Source organism: Coturnix japonica, chromosome 7, assembly GCF_054131305.1.
Source record: "Coturnix japonica strain WE chromosome 7, WE-NBRP24, whole genome shotgun sequence".
Taxonomy (NCBI): domain Eukaryota; kingdom Metazoa; phylum Chordata; class Aves; order Galliformes; family Phasianidae; genus Coturnix; species Coturnix japonica.
Genome location: NC_140669.1, coordinates 26807555 through 26823825, shown reverse-complemented (window position 1 = coordinate 26823825; position 16271 = coordinate 26807555). Strand labels below are relative to the sequence as shown.

The 16271-nt window shown below is 43.1% G+C and overlaps 1 protein-coding gene across 6 annotated transcripts in view; it reads left to right on the top strand.

Moving 5' to 3' along the window:
- The window catches only part of CPS1 (carbamoyl-phosphate synthase 1), a 113763-nt gene that overhangs the window by 8411 nt on the left and 89081 nt on the right, over nt 1-16271 (top strand). For 4 of the 6 annotated variants that reach the window (XR_014948375.1, XR_014948376.1, XM_085553500.1 and 1 more), the window contains exon 1: nt 15034-15161. The exons of 1 other annotated variant lie outside the window; for it this stretch is intronic. Coding sequence is in view for 2 of the 5 variants with exons in the window: in XM_085553500.1 (XP_085409626.1) it covers nt 15039-15161 (123 nt within the window). In the remaining 3 variants the exon portion in view is untranslated. Of the gene's footprint in view, nt 1-647; nt 729-15033; nt 15162-16271 lie in introns of those variants that run through there. One more of the 6 variants, XM_085553502.1, reaches the window with a different exon arrangement.

Genomic DNA, 16271 nt, shown 5'->3' with positions numbered 1-16271 from the left:
CTGTGGGATTTAGAGTTCTTTAGCTGGTCCTTGGTGTTTGCTTGTTAATCTGCCCACACAGAGCAGGGAATGAAGGCAGGCAATGAATACGCGAGGTCCCATGTTCCCTGCGCAGTTCCAGTCAGCTGGGGTGTGAGGGAGGGCATGGATGCAACGCTGGTGTGGTTGTAGCATCTAAAAAAGGTCGTGCTGGATTCCCTGGGGGAAAATAGAGGTGAGCAAGTTATTCAGGGCACATCTAGGGGCTAGTGTTGTGCAGAAGCAGCCTGAAAGTACACATAAAATGGTTAGAAACCAGCCTCCAGCAGGTCTTGGGCTAGCAAACCAGAGATTGTTCTAGAAAGTTCTCTGTGAGCGAGGAAGGAATGGTGTGGAATACAGTCCTGATCCTTACTGCATTTCAGTCCTGCTTGATGGCACTCTGGTAGGTTGGTTGTATGCATACTGTGGTTATACACCTAAAACTCGTTTCATGTTGTATAGTAAATTGGTAATCACAGCTTGAACCTCTGATTAAGCAGCTAAAGCAAGTGTCAGGTCAGCTGTGGAAGCACAGGTGAGGGTAATTCAGCTGTGCTCCCTGAAGGGGTGGAGCCTGACTCCATCTCTCCTCGCCTTCATTTAAGGGCTGACCACCACTAAGGCAGCATCTCTTGGAGATTGCTCCTCTGTGAAGTTTGGGTGACCTATCTCAGAATTTTCCACCTAGATTGAAGGCCTCAGAATTGGTGAGTTTTTCCTATAGATAACCTTTGGCTATTTATTATAGCACCAGTCTTGTATTATATTCTACTGTACACACAGTTCTCCATGACAATAGTCTCAGGTTTTCTGGTTGCTTGCATCTTTCCTCATTTCCATGAGGATACAAATCTCTGCCAGTGCTTTAGCTGCCTACAGTGGGCAGAAACACCTACCAGAGAGGAATGGTTCCTCCTGCTCTGTCCTTTGCTACCACTAGTTGTCCTTCAGCGCTGTAACCTGCCCTACTGCAGCTCTCCAGTTTACCAGGTGCTCTGGGTGGAGGTGCCCCATGGAATCATGAACGTTGGGCACGGCTTCAGCTGTAACCCTACCTATAAAACAGTGATAAGTTTAGAAACGTGGCTGTTTTTTAATGTTGGTGTTATGGTTCGCTGTATGTGATGTCAGCAAACAGAAGTCGCGTTTTCTGCAGTTAAAAAGATTTGCTTTCTGAAAGTATAGCAAGTGTTATATCTTGGCATTATGACGACAAAGTTTCTCATTTTTAAAGGACATCTGGAAAGAGAAGGATTCTATTTTCCCAATATGCTGTAAGTGTGATTGCATTTTGCATTGATTATTTTCTTTTAGCAGCTTCTGTGGGGAGATCAAAGTCAAAGTATCAGTCACAGAAGCTGAACTAAGTTGGTCAATTATATTGATAGTGTATCTGGAGCAAACCTCACCTAAATCCTGCCTGCTTTTACTGGGGTGAGGTGTTAAGGCAGGTACTCAGAAAACCCAATCTTGACTCTGTACACACACCTATTCGGGCTTTGAGCAGTGATTATTATCCAGAAAAGAGACCTTAAAGATGTAGTAGGTGCTTCTGCTTAAATGCGAGCTTTATGCTCAGTTGTTACAAGTAGGGGGAAAGAGAGCAGAAGGGAGAGTCCTGTTAGGTATGTTTGTGGCTCACTTGCTGTGAAATACTGTGTTTACATTTCATCTCCAACAATGTGGCTAAACTAGGAGAAGTACAAGGTAGAGAATTAATCAGATAGGAAATAAGCTGCGTCTTATATACAAGAAATAAACCTGTCTTATGTGCAAGCACTAAATAGTCAGAGTAGGGCTGTTCAGACTAGACAAGAGACATTGGAGGTGGGTTCTGGTAGATGCCTGTCAGGTCTTTGGATGTTGTCACGGGCTTAATGGGAGAAGGTGATACACTGGCTTTCAAAGCTAGCAGCCATCAGCTGAACTGACCGGGAGCAGCTATCAAAGTGAGGATTACTCACGTGGTTAAGCTGTGGCAGGTTGTTTAGAAGGTATCACTCTGGCTGTGCTGAAGAGGCTTTTGAGCCACGGGCTTCTGGGAGTTAGGGGACTGTTGCTGTATGTGTTCACTAGCGCGCTGTGTGTCTGACATATGAAAGCTGGTATTAAAGGATATAGGTATCCCTCATGCTATGTGTTTCTGTTTTGCTTTACAGCTCAGTCTGGGTGGAGCAGCTGCTAGGCTAACAGCTTTGTAACCGTGTGTCTCCGTGCCAGCAGCAGCTGTGTTTCCCTTAAGCTCCCGACTCATCCCTGCTCTTTTAGGGCTCAGCCGCTAGATGCCCCTGTCTCACAAGCAGCAAATGGGAGGAGGCTGGCTTTGCGGTGGGAAAGCAGCTAATACGCTGCTTCGTGGGAACGTGTGGCTGCTTATGTAGGTAGTAATATGCACAGATCAGGGGTTCTATACATCAGGCTTTGGGGAAGTGCATGTTGCAATTCTCTGACGTTTTGTCACTTTCTCCTCCTTGAGACTGTAAGGTATCAGCTCCCACTGTACCCTTCAGCTAGTGTGGGAATCCTTTCTTTCTTAGTGAAGAGAGGAGTGAGAGTTTGGATAGCAGACCTGGATGAGAAGAGATCAGTAAGGGCTTCCTGTGCACAGAAGCAAAGAAAACTAGACAGGAAGCTGCTGAGGGTTGGATTGAGCTATCTGCTCCAGTGGCGAGGTCAATGTAAAATACATCTGGAAGACATTTTGCTCTGATTTTAATAGACTGATCTCTGGACAGGGCTGGCATTACGTCAGGTTTCTTTTGCGTAGCTGTAATGATTAGAACAGTTCTGCAGAGGGCACTTGCTTCTTTAGTGCTGTCTTTAGAGCTCAGTGCCCGGATGGGATGTGATCACCAGTGATGATATAGATGTGGCTCATTGCTCAGCTTGACTGTATTTGACAGCTGTCTGTACTCATGTTCATCTTTGCACGTCTGCAGGGTGTGCAGTGCCTGAGTGTGACTGTTGACTCTCTTGCTGAGCTGTGCGAGCAGCTCGGGTGGTAGTGAGCAGGGTCTTTATGATGATGAGGAATACGTTTAGGCTTAACAGGTGATCTAATGTCTCTGAGTAACACTGAAGGGACCCAGTTGTTTCATTTGGTGGTCTCTGGTAGTACCTGATACCTTATTCTATTAGGGAAACCGGTTAGTGTGTTTCAGGAATATTGCAGCCAGTGCTTTCAGACCTCAGGGCTTTAAGAGAAGGCAGCTGGCGCAGGAGAGGTTCCTGATCTGATGTAAAGCCAGAGCAGGTGGTGCGAAGTCTCCTGCTGCCCGGAGATTGCCTATGATAAAATCTGTAGCTCAATTTCAGCCCAAAATGTTTTCTCTTCCTGTGGCTTACAGAGGCTCTTACAGCTGCTCTTCCTTCCTGCAGGTCCTCAGTAAGTCACACACCTAGGAGAGCCGTGCATTCATTAGCATCGCTCAACAGTCTCTGTGCCGGTAATGGCCGTAATTAGCAGTGTCAGTACACAAAATTCCAGAGACAGCTTCTAAATAAATGTCTTAAAATCTCCCGCACAAATGTGTTGTGCCACACAATCGATCTAATTTCCTGTGGATTTCTTCCTCCCTCTGTGTACTCGAGGGGCTAATAAGCTGTGAACTTGTGCTGAACTGTTTTTCTCGTGGATCATAATATTTCCTTCTTTGCGAAGACTTTCTAGTGTGTGATGTGCCCCAGTTGCTGCTGGGTTTGGAGTTGCTTTGAGCATAGAGGCTGGAGGTGTTGCCATTTACACACAGCACAGAAAGAAAAGAGATGGGAAGAGCTTTTCCTTGTTGACATTCATAAAGCTCAGCTGAGGCTGGCTCTCAGCAGGGAAGGAGCTGTCCCTGGCCAAAAGCACTGCAGAAATGCAAGTTTAGATGTGCAGCTGGCTTTGGAGAGCATTGTCACCCCACAGATGTGTCCATAACACTGCGTGGTTTTACTCCCTATGAAAAGCAAGCTGCTGTGCTGAGGCTTTTGTAGGGAGGGTTGTTTCCAGCTGGCTTGGAGCCACTGCAGCTGGCTGACACAAGGCATGTTGGCTGTGCCAGGGTGTGGGACCGTGTTTTCTTCCCCACACAGTGATATCTCACAGTGGGTCGCTGCCTGGAGTGCAGGATCAGAGTTTTCTGTGTGCTGGAGAGTTTCTTGTTCTCCATGTCTTTTATATGTTTTGCCTTGTTTTTGTTTTCAAGGTGTGTTTTCTTTTTAAAGTTAATTTGTTAACGGTTGAAAATATTTTGCCAACTCATAACGCTGCTTGAAACACAGGGCTGGTTTCCTTGCTAAGTTTCCAGCCTCACATGCCAGTTTCCTTTCTTGTGACTCCTCTTATGAGATGAATGGAAGAGAAATGCGTTTCTCGTAGTGTAGGTGTAGTTTTAATGTCAAAGCTGTTTCTCCTCTGGGATTCTGGTCTGCAATTAACTCCTTAATAATTTCTGCAACCTTTCCAAGGCATTTTCAAAACATCAAGCAAATAAGGAGAAACATCATGTACATGGAGGGACTCTTCCCTAAGAAGGTCCTTGGATTCAAAGAACAGCAGCCTGTAGATCATTGACACTTAAACTGTAAGTGCTTCTGCAGATTATCACTTGTTCACTTGGCTTCTTTGGTTGATACTGTTTCTATTTTGAATAACTGAAGATACAGTAACATGGTTCTTTGCTGGAAGGCAAAGGAGTCTGAATTAAAAAAGAAAAAAAAAAATGAAAGCAGATGTTATTTCACTATTAAAGGTAATGCTGTGCCCAAGCCACAAAGCTTATGAGCTTTTCTTGTGAGCCTGTCTTAGTTTTGGATTAATTTTGAACCCATTAGATGACTGGCAGGATGAAATTTTTGTTAGAGACCATTACTAGAGAACTCTGTGGCTAACATGTCAAATGCATGCAGTCCCAGTTACTGCATCTTTAGCTGCGTTTTGTGGAACCGTTGCCCTGGAAAAGGCAGAGTTAGCTGCAGAAAGCAACCTGAGGGTTGAGCTACAGGTGTATTCGTAGTTAATACTGGTGCTTAAACACAGAGCTCCATGTTGTTTCCAGAGTCTTCCTCTTTTGTGGACTTCTGCTGTTGAAGCAGCAGGAGTTTTAGACTTTTCTGCTTTGTCGACACAGGTATTGAATCTTCTGCCTACAAAATTTCAGTGTATCTGTTGAGGTAAGCTCATAGTGAGATGGTTATGGTAAGCACTAGAAGTAGGCTTGTTTGGAGCATACCCTCATTGCTGTTCTACCTGCTGGATCGCACAGGCAATAGTGTTAAGGTCAGAGCTCAGACGAATAGTGTGTTTTGCCAAGATGAAGTGGTGTAGTAAGAGTGAGGGGAGGAGCAGGGCTTGAACCAAGCCAGGAACCTGGATGGGTAGACATTAAGCTTCATGCGCATCAACAGATTTGAAGACTTAGGTCTTTTCCAAGGTTGTGCTGGGTCTGGCTTGAGACCAATTGCTTTTGCTGATGCTGGAAGTCAGACCCATGCTGCCCTAATCCACCTTGCAGATTCTTCAAAGCACGCTCCAGAAGGTGCTGCAGCTGCAAAGGGATCGTGGGGAAGGGAATGAGAGGGAGAATTATGTTGTCTGGAAAGGTTAAATGTGATTTCTAGAGTGCACAGCTGGCTGTCTCCCTGACTGGAACAGGAAAGAGGTAGCACTTGTGTAAAGCACTCCTTTGCAGTTGTGGTTCCTAATGATATTCTAAGCACAAAGTAATATGTGCTTAGTTCAAATGGCACTTTCTGTGCCTGCAGCTTCTTGCTGCTCAGAGGCAAACTGTGCAAGGCTCAGACAGCAGCAAGTTGTAGCACAGCTTTCCTTGTGTTTTCTGCACCACTTGGAAGAGTTTAGCAGAGATTCTTCACAAAGTAATCTCTTGATAAGCTTCCTCACTGTGGATAGTACTTAATTTTGGTGGTATTCTTGGGGTTAGTGCACCTGTGCATGAAACCTCCAGTGCTGGTCCCACTCCCACATCTTCTGGGAGTCTGTGTCCTCTTTATAGGTGTGCAATAAAAGCTGCTGCCTAAAAGTATGTACTCTCTAAGTTAACTGATATTTGTGAGAAAAAACTTCTGGTTAAATGACATTATAGGTCTGTTTAGTAGGAGTTTGCTGTTCTCTTTAAAGAGAGAGAGCCATCCTCAGGCAAGTACATCTGCCTAGTGGCAGATCATCTATAAGTTGAAGCACATTCTTCAGTGCATGGTTGTGTGTATGGTGTGTGTAGCTTTTAATCCTCCTCACCCCCTGAGTAACCATGGGAAGAGGACCAAAAAGTAGCAGCAAGAAGAAAAAAAAAGCACAGAGCAATGAAAGAAAACCCTCTGTTTTGAAACAACAACAAAAATGCTGATTGATAAGGATGCTGTATATGAGGTGAGAGGCCAAGGCCTGGTTAAGTAATACCTATGAAATATTAGCTTCCCCTCCCGCCAAAACTAGGAATGTCCAGCATTGCACAGGCCAGTGCTAAAGGGTAAAAAGAAAAACAAGCCTGAACTGGAGAGAAATAGAAATACTGTGCATTTCCTTTCCTAGAAGTCATTATAAATATTCCAAAGGGAAAATTAATGAATTAAGCTTTTGAAGCTTGGGAAGAAACTTTGTGGGCAATTTTCTATACCTTCTGCTATGATGTTTGTTGTAGTAAAAACCTGTTATTAGCACAGTACCTCCTGCTAGGGACAAGTCAGGTTGAATAAAGCTGTGAGGTGATGTTTTTCATGAGTACACAAGGCATTAGCCTATCAAGTAATCACTGACAGTGATCACACATTGCGCTATTTCGGTTGAGCTGCTTTTTTCTTGAGCCCAGCTGTAGGCCTGGCCTATTGATGTACTCTGGAGCAATGAGCTTTTGGTTGTGTGAGTTTTTGTTGTTTTTACTTAGAGTGGTAATGTAACCGTCCCCTACTGTCCAACCAGTTGCAGTTACTGAGAGATGAATTATATAGTGCCTACCTGTGAGGACCTGTTGTTCCAGGCTATGGTTATCTATAAGATATTCTTCTGTTACATTGCTTATCTCATCTGATGGATGCTTGCTCGCTCCCCTCAATTCTTGACTCTGCTTTTGGATCCCCCTACTAACAGATCTGAGGCCACAGATCCCAATGCCTGTGATGGGTCACATCCTGGCCAACATCCTCTGTAGATGCTAGATGCCTTCCGTGAGGTTGGATCCAGTGGCTCTTCCGTAACAGGATTTCTTTGTAAATGTTTTGGTTTCACAGACGTTACATCTAACTCGAGAAAAAACAAATACCACGATGAGGAGCAAAATGGCAGAACTGTGCAGTGGACACAGTGTGTGCTTGTGTTCATGCATTTATATATGTGTGTGCGTGTGCATAAAGTAGAAGCTCAGGGACTGTTTATGTTGCAGCCTTCGTTCTAGATAATAATCTTTGTATTCTAATCAAGGGCAAGGCAGTTTTGCTTTCCTTTGTTAGAGCAAACACTGGGGTGTAGTAGTAATCTATCACATATTCAGCCATGATAGCTCTGCCACGGAAGGAAGCAAACGTGATGAGAGTCATCCTCAGCAAATGTGGCTAATCTTGCACTGTAAGGTCATGCTATTTTTAAACTGTGTAAAGGATGTGTAGCATGGGAGAGACTGTTTATGTAGCCCTTCTGATTTGCTTTTATTTCATAAAACCACTTTGGCTCTTCTGGCTACGCTCAGTTTTAGCCAAGTAAGGGTTTTCTGAGGTTGGACTTTTGGGATAATGTCAGTCTCTCTCAGATATGGCAAGGGTTTTTCTCTATTTTCTCCTAGTCAGCTGATCTCAGAGGAACTGCTAATCCCAGTGGCAATGGAATTTGACCCATTTTTCAAGACTTTGATTCTTTTTCTTTAGCTGATGATAAGAGCCTTATCTTGGTTAAGTTTGGGTGAAGCACAGACCGTGTATTCCAGACAGCAGATCAGCACACCCTGAGCTGCTCAAGCCTGAAAGAAGTTTAATCTTGTTGAAAATGGATTTTCTCTAACCTGGGAATAGATATAACAGTCTTCTTGTCAGGCATTGTATAAACCTTACTGGCCAAAAGGCTGCCTTGATCACAGCTTATCCACAACGACTGGAAAAGTAGGAAGGTGCCACAGTGGGCAGAGTTAACAAGAAATTTGTGTCGTCCCCCACCCCCCCGCCCCTTTTTATTTTTAAAGACTGTCTTTGATGTGAATTGGTTTGAGCTCTTTTGTATCCTGAATGCCTTTAGTATTTGTTGCTGCTCCAGATACATTGGAGGCATGTTTCCTTCACTTTATGAAGCCACACACTGTGCGTGAAAGTTCCTTTCCAGAGCTGTTTACCTTGCAACGCTGAGATACTGCTTGCTGTCAGGTAGGCCAGATTTAAGCTTTGTGAAGGAAAGTGAAACTGTATTCTGGTTTGATTCTGATGCTTTTTGACACTTCAGTTAAAATACCAGAACAAAAGTTTTCACTTCTTAAATGAAATTTGCTTTCTGGTTTTTGGTTTGAAAACAAAGAATGTAAGGAAAAAATTAATTTAAGAGGTGAGAATTGCATTTCACAGTATGATAGAATGGTTTGGGTTGGAAGGGACCTTTAATATCCTCTAGTTCCAACCCCCTGCTGTAGGCAGGGACACCTCCCTCTAAACCAGGCTGCTCTCAGCCCCATCCAGCCTGGCCTTGAATGCTTCCAGGGAGGGGGCATCCACAGCCTCACTGTGCAACCTGTGCCAGTATCTCACCACCCTCTCAGTAAAGATTTTCTTCCTGATACTTACTCTAAAGCATTTATCTGATATCATAATATCTAGTCTAAAAAAAAATTCTGTCGTTATTTTCTTTACATGGAGTTGCACAGGCATTCAAATAACTGCTTGCAGTTTTACATTAAGACCGGATTTTGGTTTTTAAAACTGTTGTTGTTTTGTTTGTTTGAACTCCTGAACAAAAAGTGGTGCTCAATCAGATCTAGAAAGAATTTTCAAGTTATAAGTTACAGCTTTGCATCCACAAGTACAAATGTCTCCATGTTTTCCTCAGACTGAGGCATTTGTTAATCAAAGACCCATGAGGAAAACAGGCTGAGTTCTGCACTGTATCCCAATCCCTTGTCAACCGGAGATTTGTGCATCTTATTGAAAGGTTAATTGAACACCGTGATTCTATTAATGGAAGTTGTCTCAAGGCTCAGAGCTGTAAGTTCTCTTTCAACAAGACATTCATGTTTTTCTCCATGAGGACTGCAGGACTGGGACTTAGGAACAGGATTTCTTCATGCTATTATACTCAGGTTTTGTACTCTTTTTTTTATTCTGAGAACACACTTCTGCATTTCACAGTCATGCTTCAGAACTGTGCTTTCTGCCATTGCTAGTGCCAGCTGTACTCAGCAGAAGTGGGCAGTCAGAATCAGTCTGTGCAGAAGCAGCAAGTAGGAAAGAACATGGAAACAAGGGGAAAAGGTGTAAAGATGTGTGTTAGTTCTGCTGCTTTTCATGCAGGCTTGTACGAGCCACTTAAAGCTGTCAGCAAAAGCTTTGCTTTGGTGTCTTTGAAAGCAGAAAAACTTCTCTTGTATTCTTGCAATATTTAGCTGTCTCTGGCTAGTAAATACAGAGGATGAAACATAAATGAGTGTGAAGATGTAAAAAGGCAAAGGAAAATTAAACATCTGATCATCCAACTGGTTTGATGTGAACTTGCTATCGTTATGATCCCTGAGAGATTCTTCCAGGTGTTCTCCCTTTTCTCAACCATTTTATTCAGTTGCTAACTGGAAATTAAGGCCTTTCTCAGTGACTCTCAGGACTTGCAAGTGCAGATTTTCTTCTACTCTCTGCAGGATCAAATGGTCAGCATAAGGAAATAATGGAGTGGCCATGTGGATAAGTGTAGAATATTCTTAGTGCTAGTCCTGGGTTATCTGAGCTATTGTCAAACTCGTTCTCTGCTTTACTGAAACTGGAGTAGTGTGATGAAAGTTTACCCAAATGTATTCAGGTCGATAGTAGAATAACGTGTAAAAGGAAGGTCAGCAATCAGCAATGTTGGGCTGTTTGAGTTACTATCAATCTCTCCATATGTGAGGAATCAAGCAGGTGGGTTTTTATTAAGGTTTATTTGGTTTCTCAGTAAGACAAGTGGTTATCAATTTTCCATCTGCATGAAGGTATTCTGAAACAATTAAAGATCATGCAGACTTGAATGCATCCTGTTTACACAAAACATGACTTAGACTAAATCAGAAGGGGAATTGCTACAGGCTAACTTTGATCTTATTATTTTCATTCATGTGCAGCTTTCCTCTGTCAAAGTATTAGTTCTCGGGAGCTGTCAGGTTCCAGGTGTTGCAGAATGGATCAGCCATTCCCCAGAACTGTGGTGCACTAACCTGCATGTGTTGTTCTGCTGGCTTTCCTGAACTTTCAAACTCGTGTCTCTGTATGTGCAGCGTGATTCATGTGATGTGAATTCCCAAGTGCAGGATAATGCCAGGCTTGCCTTTGAAGCAGGCGTGTGGTTGAGCTGCGTGCATGCAGGAGACCTGCTGTATCCAGAAGTCTGGCAAGGCTTCTATTTGCAGTCATTTGAAATATAACTTTTTTATTTATCGCCTATGCTGAAGTCAGTAACATGTCCTGAAGTTGTTTATCACATCTACAAACCTTTTTTGTTTCTTATTTGAGGGCTGAAGTTCTCTAATAATGAGCTGATATTGTCTGGCTGGACTTCAGGAAAAAGGAAAAATGACAGGATGTACAATTATGTGAGTCGATAAGGATGAATCAGAATGCATCACCCAGATGTGAAGATTGCCTTTTGATCTACCATGAACTTTTCCTACTGAAATTTAAAGTACATCTTTCCTCAGACCTCCTTCTAAAATAGGCAGAACTTTGGGAGGAAAGGCAAAGGCTTAGGCACATACTTTGTTCTTCCCTTCAGCTTATCTCCGTACACTCAGGTGAACATCGTTCTTACTTTTAAAAAATTCTTGGTTTGTGATACTTTGCATCACAGCTGAAGTGTTTATTTTTAAGTATTGTGGGTTTTGCTTGAAGTGCTTCATTTGATTTGAGATTGGCTCAAAGCAGCAGATCTGCAAGTATAACTGAGCATACTTTCTCTCCTGTGGCAATCCAAGAGGAACAGGTGATGGGAATGCAGGGATGCTGTTAGTTCATTTGCACGTGAACAGTACAATTTTAATTTATCCCTCCTCTATCTATACCAAAAATAGTAAGTGATATTTTCTGAGGTAAACAGGTTTAATAGAGCTGTTAGCAGTATGCTGTGGACAGAAATAGTTACCTACCTTAAACTTACTGTTACATTCATAGTGCTTATCTTGTTTGATAAACTCCTGATTAGGAAATCATAAAATCATCTTAAAATGCTTTGGTTTGTAACAGACCTTTGGAGATCATTCAGTGCCAACCCACCTGTCATGGACTGGTTGCTACCCACCAGGTCAGGCTGTTCAGGGCCCCAGCCAACATGGCCTTGGGCACTTTCATGGATGAACGCTCCCAGGCCCTTCTCTGCAGGGCTGCTCTTAAGGAGTTGTTCTCACAGTCTGTATACATACCTGGATTGCTATAACCCAAGTGTATCACCTTGCACTTGCCCTTAGTGAGCCTCATTAGGTTTGTGTAGGCCCACTTCTCAAGCCTGCCCAGGTCCTTCTGCATAGCATTACTTCCCTCTGTCATATCAGCTCAGGCTGGTGTCATAAGTGATTTGCTGAGGAGGTACTCAGTCCCACTATGCAGATCATTGGTAAAGATGTTGAAGAGGTTTGGGAAAACTTAGCATAATTCATCTGCTTTTGGTGCTTTCACTGAGTTCCTTGAGAAGCAAGTGCACCTTCTCTTGAAAGACAGCATTTCCACATCACTTTGAAGATTTTTCTGCTGGCTGAGGGAAGGAGGGGTGTGTTGGTCTTTTTCCCTGTGGCAATGGAGAACTTCATTCTTGCTGGCGCCATCAATTACTTTGCTTTTCCACCCAATATTTTTGGAGCGTGTTTTAGTCAGAGCAAGACGTGGTGGTCAGAAATGAGATACAGCCTGACAGATGGCAGGACAGACTTCCAAAGACATCTGAAAAACACTTGGAAAGAACTTCCCTCTCATGTCAGCTATGAGCAGAGTCCAAGCAATTTCTCTGGACTGCTTATTACACTGGTCCCAGCCCAGAGAGATTTATGTTACTGAAGCTCAGTTGAGTTGAAGGGCAGTTAGTTGGGATTTTAACTGGCACGGATCTGGGACAGATGCGCACAAATTGGCTCTATTTCTTGCCCTTCAAGTGAGAACAGAACTAGTCATGTGTTTTGTTGTTGTTTTTTACAGAGAAATTGAAAATGACAGTCATTTTCCTGCAATAACTTCAAAAGTTGACAGGGATATATAGATCTGTTACTGGAATTTGCAAAGGCAGCCGAATAATGCTAAGATTAGGTGGAGAGAATGTGATAGTTGTAACAGGCAGTCTTGATAATCTCTGCATTTTATTTTAGTTTTTACCTTTTGTCATGGATTTGAAAAGGAGCACGAAATTCAGAACTTGATAAAATTACCCTATCTCCATTTTCAGAATTGTAGTAAAAATTTGTCCTTTCAGCATTAAGAATTGTTAACAATTTCCTTGTATTTGGAGAACTTTCTTTCAGTTCTTCCTGATGAAAGTACTAGGCTGTTCCTGCAAGTAACTAGGACTGTAGTTTAGGGAGCAGTGATAGCTGTACAGGAGCGTATTGCTGCTTTCCTGCTCCTGGATTTCCTTCAAGACACTGCAGTTGATGTGGTCAAGATCATGTCTTTTGGTCTGCTGTGAGGCTGGGGTTGCTTGTCTTCTGTGAAGCAGAGGAGCTGGAAATGGCTAGCACTGGTACTCAAGGTCTGAGCATTACCTCCATGTTGAGTCTGCACCACAGTTGTGACTGTGGTACAACTGAGCTGTACATGGGACAAAATAATGCTAAAGACAGACCTAGTGATGTCCTGTGGTGGGTTTGAGTGAAATCACGCAAGGCAAACAAGTCCAGCTTTCCCTTGTCAACATGTGTCGCTATGATCCCAGATCTAATGTGATCTGCTGTCCTCTGCAAAATTGCAGCTTTGCAGCCTATGTTCCCTTCCAGTGGAGGAGTGTTTAGTTTTGTCTGGTGAGCAGTTCTCCCCCTTCCCTTTAGCAGTCATGCTGCTCTACAGGAGGTGAGTGCATCCAACATGGAAGTTCTGCAGGTCTTGCTTATAGCAGAGCTTTCCAGCTATGATGGGTGGCTTTGGGAGCTTCAGCTTTGGCATGCCAATCCAGGGGCACTAAGTTGGACCTCAAGTGCTCTCTGACCACTTTTCTGAAAATCAAGTTGTTTGTTTGAAGCCTTTGAAAAATGTAGGCACTTAGTTTTCTCTGAATATCTGAGCCCTGGGGATTCACAAAGCCACAGACCACTGACTTTGTTTGATTTTATGGTACAGTGGTGCTGTATGATGAATTTCATTTGTAAACAGAAAAAGCTCTTCATTTTAATGAGCACTTCCCTCTTCTTGCCTTGTTCCCCGTCTGTGTAGGACACAGTATGAATGAGTTTGAAACAAAATGCTGTCTGCCTTTTTCCAAGTATTTATGCTGAAGGGTAGGAGGCATAACTTGCGTGTACTTGTTTATTTCCCACTACTTGAGCTGCTGTTGCCTGAGTGATCATCTGCCATCATGGCTTTACATTCCCGGTTTCTCTGATATGTATCCTTCCAGAGTGCCTGCCCAAGCTTAGTTTTGTGAAGGGACTTGACAGATTCAAGTAATGTACAGACAGGCAAGCTTTAAGTCTGGTTGTATTTCTATGAAACCATTGGTCTCTGTGTTTCTTTCTGCATTGTTCTGTGCTAGGTTTGTTTTTTCTCATTGATTCATCATTCCTTATTGATTGTACCTCTATGGAAGGTATTTATTTGTTAAATGCAGCACATATTAAATATCTGTCCAAACCACTGAAAGGCTTGTTTGTCTGTGGACAGGCTTTTTGGAAATGAGGCTTCTGTTGGGAACGCTTATTGCATTTGCTGGCCTTAGAGTCAGATCAGAAATATCTTCTTTCTATCTCTCCTACGTGTCTGTAGCTGGATCTATCTCCCTCATTGTGCAGCCACATTAAAATTCATGTGGTTAAAAGGATGGAGTTAGGAATTAGCAGCTAGGGTAGTTACATTAGCAATGTGGGTTGATTCTGTTTCCAATACATGTTTGTCTAGGACACAAAGTGACCTCAGTGCTGTTGGTAGAAGTAGATGGAGTGCAGAATTTGCCCTTATGTATATCCTTAGTGGAAGTTTTGTGGCAGTAGAAAGACAATGTAATGTGAATTGTGACTTTGGAGGAAAACTGGCTTCTGAATTGCATGCGTGAATACATTTGTATGTATTTGTACATTAAGATAACCTTTCCAGTACAAGGTGTAGATCTTCACAGTCCACTCACTTGCAGTTTGCTTACTTTGCTTTATCCCACTTTATACACTGGAGAGTACTGGAAAGATCACTGTGAACAGAGAGACTCTTAATTTGCACAGGTCACATGCAGTTATGAGAAGAAGCAGTGCAGTTCTATGTCTCTTATTGAAATGTAAGGTATTTGTTTCAGAGTGAGGACTGTCTTCCTTGCTGCAGGTGCAGTTTCTCAGGAAGCTCTGCTGTCTTCTAGTAGGTAAAGTTAGCATCTGGCCTGTGATGCAACCCTTACGCATTGCTCAGGGGCCACCTAAAGATTATTGTTGCAAGGGTTCCTAAGCAAGCACCCCTTCAAGGAGGGGCGGGAGAAAGGTGGGGCTGCGCCAGGGGCTTTTAATGGCAGAATACATGGGAGGGCATAGGGCAGTGCTGTACAGTCAGTCCAGCACACCTGCTGCGTATCCTCTTCTCCTGTTATCTGCAAGAGTGTATTGCCTATGCCAAATCTTGAAGAAACACATACGAGTGGATTTTTGCTTTGACTTGTTTTCTTTCAACTTTACACTTCAGCAGCTATCAAGATGACAAGAATTTTGACAGCTTGCAAAGTGGTGAAGACTTTGAAAGGCAGACTGGAGTTTTGCAAAGTGTCTGCTGATCACTGGAATTCCTGGAGGAGTGGTACCAGGTTGTTGAGCGTCAAGGTAACTGTAACTGCTAGCAGGGAGCTACCCTGGTCTAATAGATGTTTTGGCATGCCTAGAGATAGCTCATTGCAGATAACAGGGTTTACCTAGGCATGTCAAGCTGATCTGACTGAGATTTGTCTGAACCTGAAGTAGGGGGTTTGTTTGGCTAAGCAGTTTTATTAGATAAGAAATTGCTTTTTGTGTAGTCTGGAATAGTGGAGTAAATTGCACCAGAAGGTGGAAGTTCAAGGTTTCGGTTAAATATTTATGGCATTTTCTCTACAAACACCCCACCTTTCTATAGAATCGATAGCTAGAAGAGCAGCACTTCAGTCCAGTCAGCATGAATCAACTAGATATGTAAAAACAAACATCACTTCAAGTATGACTTGAGGCATTGTTGGGTCTATGTAGCATCTGTAATCATTGTATTGAAAACCAACTGGTTCTGAATTTAACCAGAGATGTAAATGGTTCTTTGTGAATATATTTCTGCATCACTGCTTCATCTTATGGACTTGAACCCTTGGTTCACCGCCCCAGCTTTCTTTGTATACAAGAGTTGTATTTGACAACTGGGACAGATGCAGCATGACACAGTGGTGAGCTGGGACTTGGGTATGAATTCTGTAGCACTGTAGGTGTTTTGGTATCAGGTACCTCCCAAGGTTTTCCATGTGATTGGAGTCCCCTTTTGGGATTCAGGTGTGTTTGTATGTGGAATATCAGTGTAATTAAATAGCAACCGAAGGAGTGTTGTTTCAGTGGGTGCTGGGAAAAACTATGGGACACTTGGGCTGTGGCCACTGATTTCCGAGAATAAAGCTTCTCTGGGCTCCTGCAAAAGAGACATTAATTCTTTAAAACTGGTGGCAAAGGAGAGAGAAATCAAATGAGGAAAGAAGCATCCCAGTTCTTATCCCTTCTTTCAACATGTGAGTTTTCAGTTTAGTTTTGTCTGACTGGCACTTAAAGTAGAGGCTGTGTTGTGACTGGCGTACTTGCTAATGGACCTGTCTTTCCCTCCCTGAGAGTTCACAGCGGGTGTGAACTGCTACCTTGTTCGCTGTCTTATAGCGCAGTGCAGTAATCTTCCTCCCACCAGCTTTATCCAGGCTCTGCAAT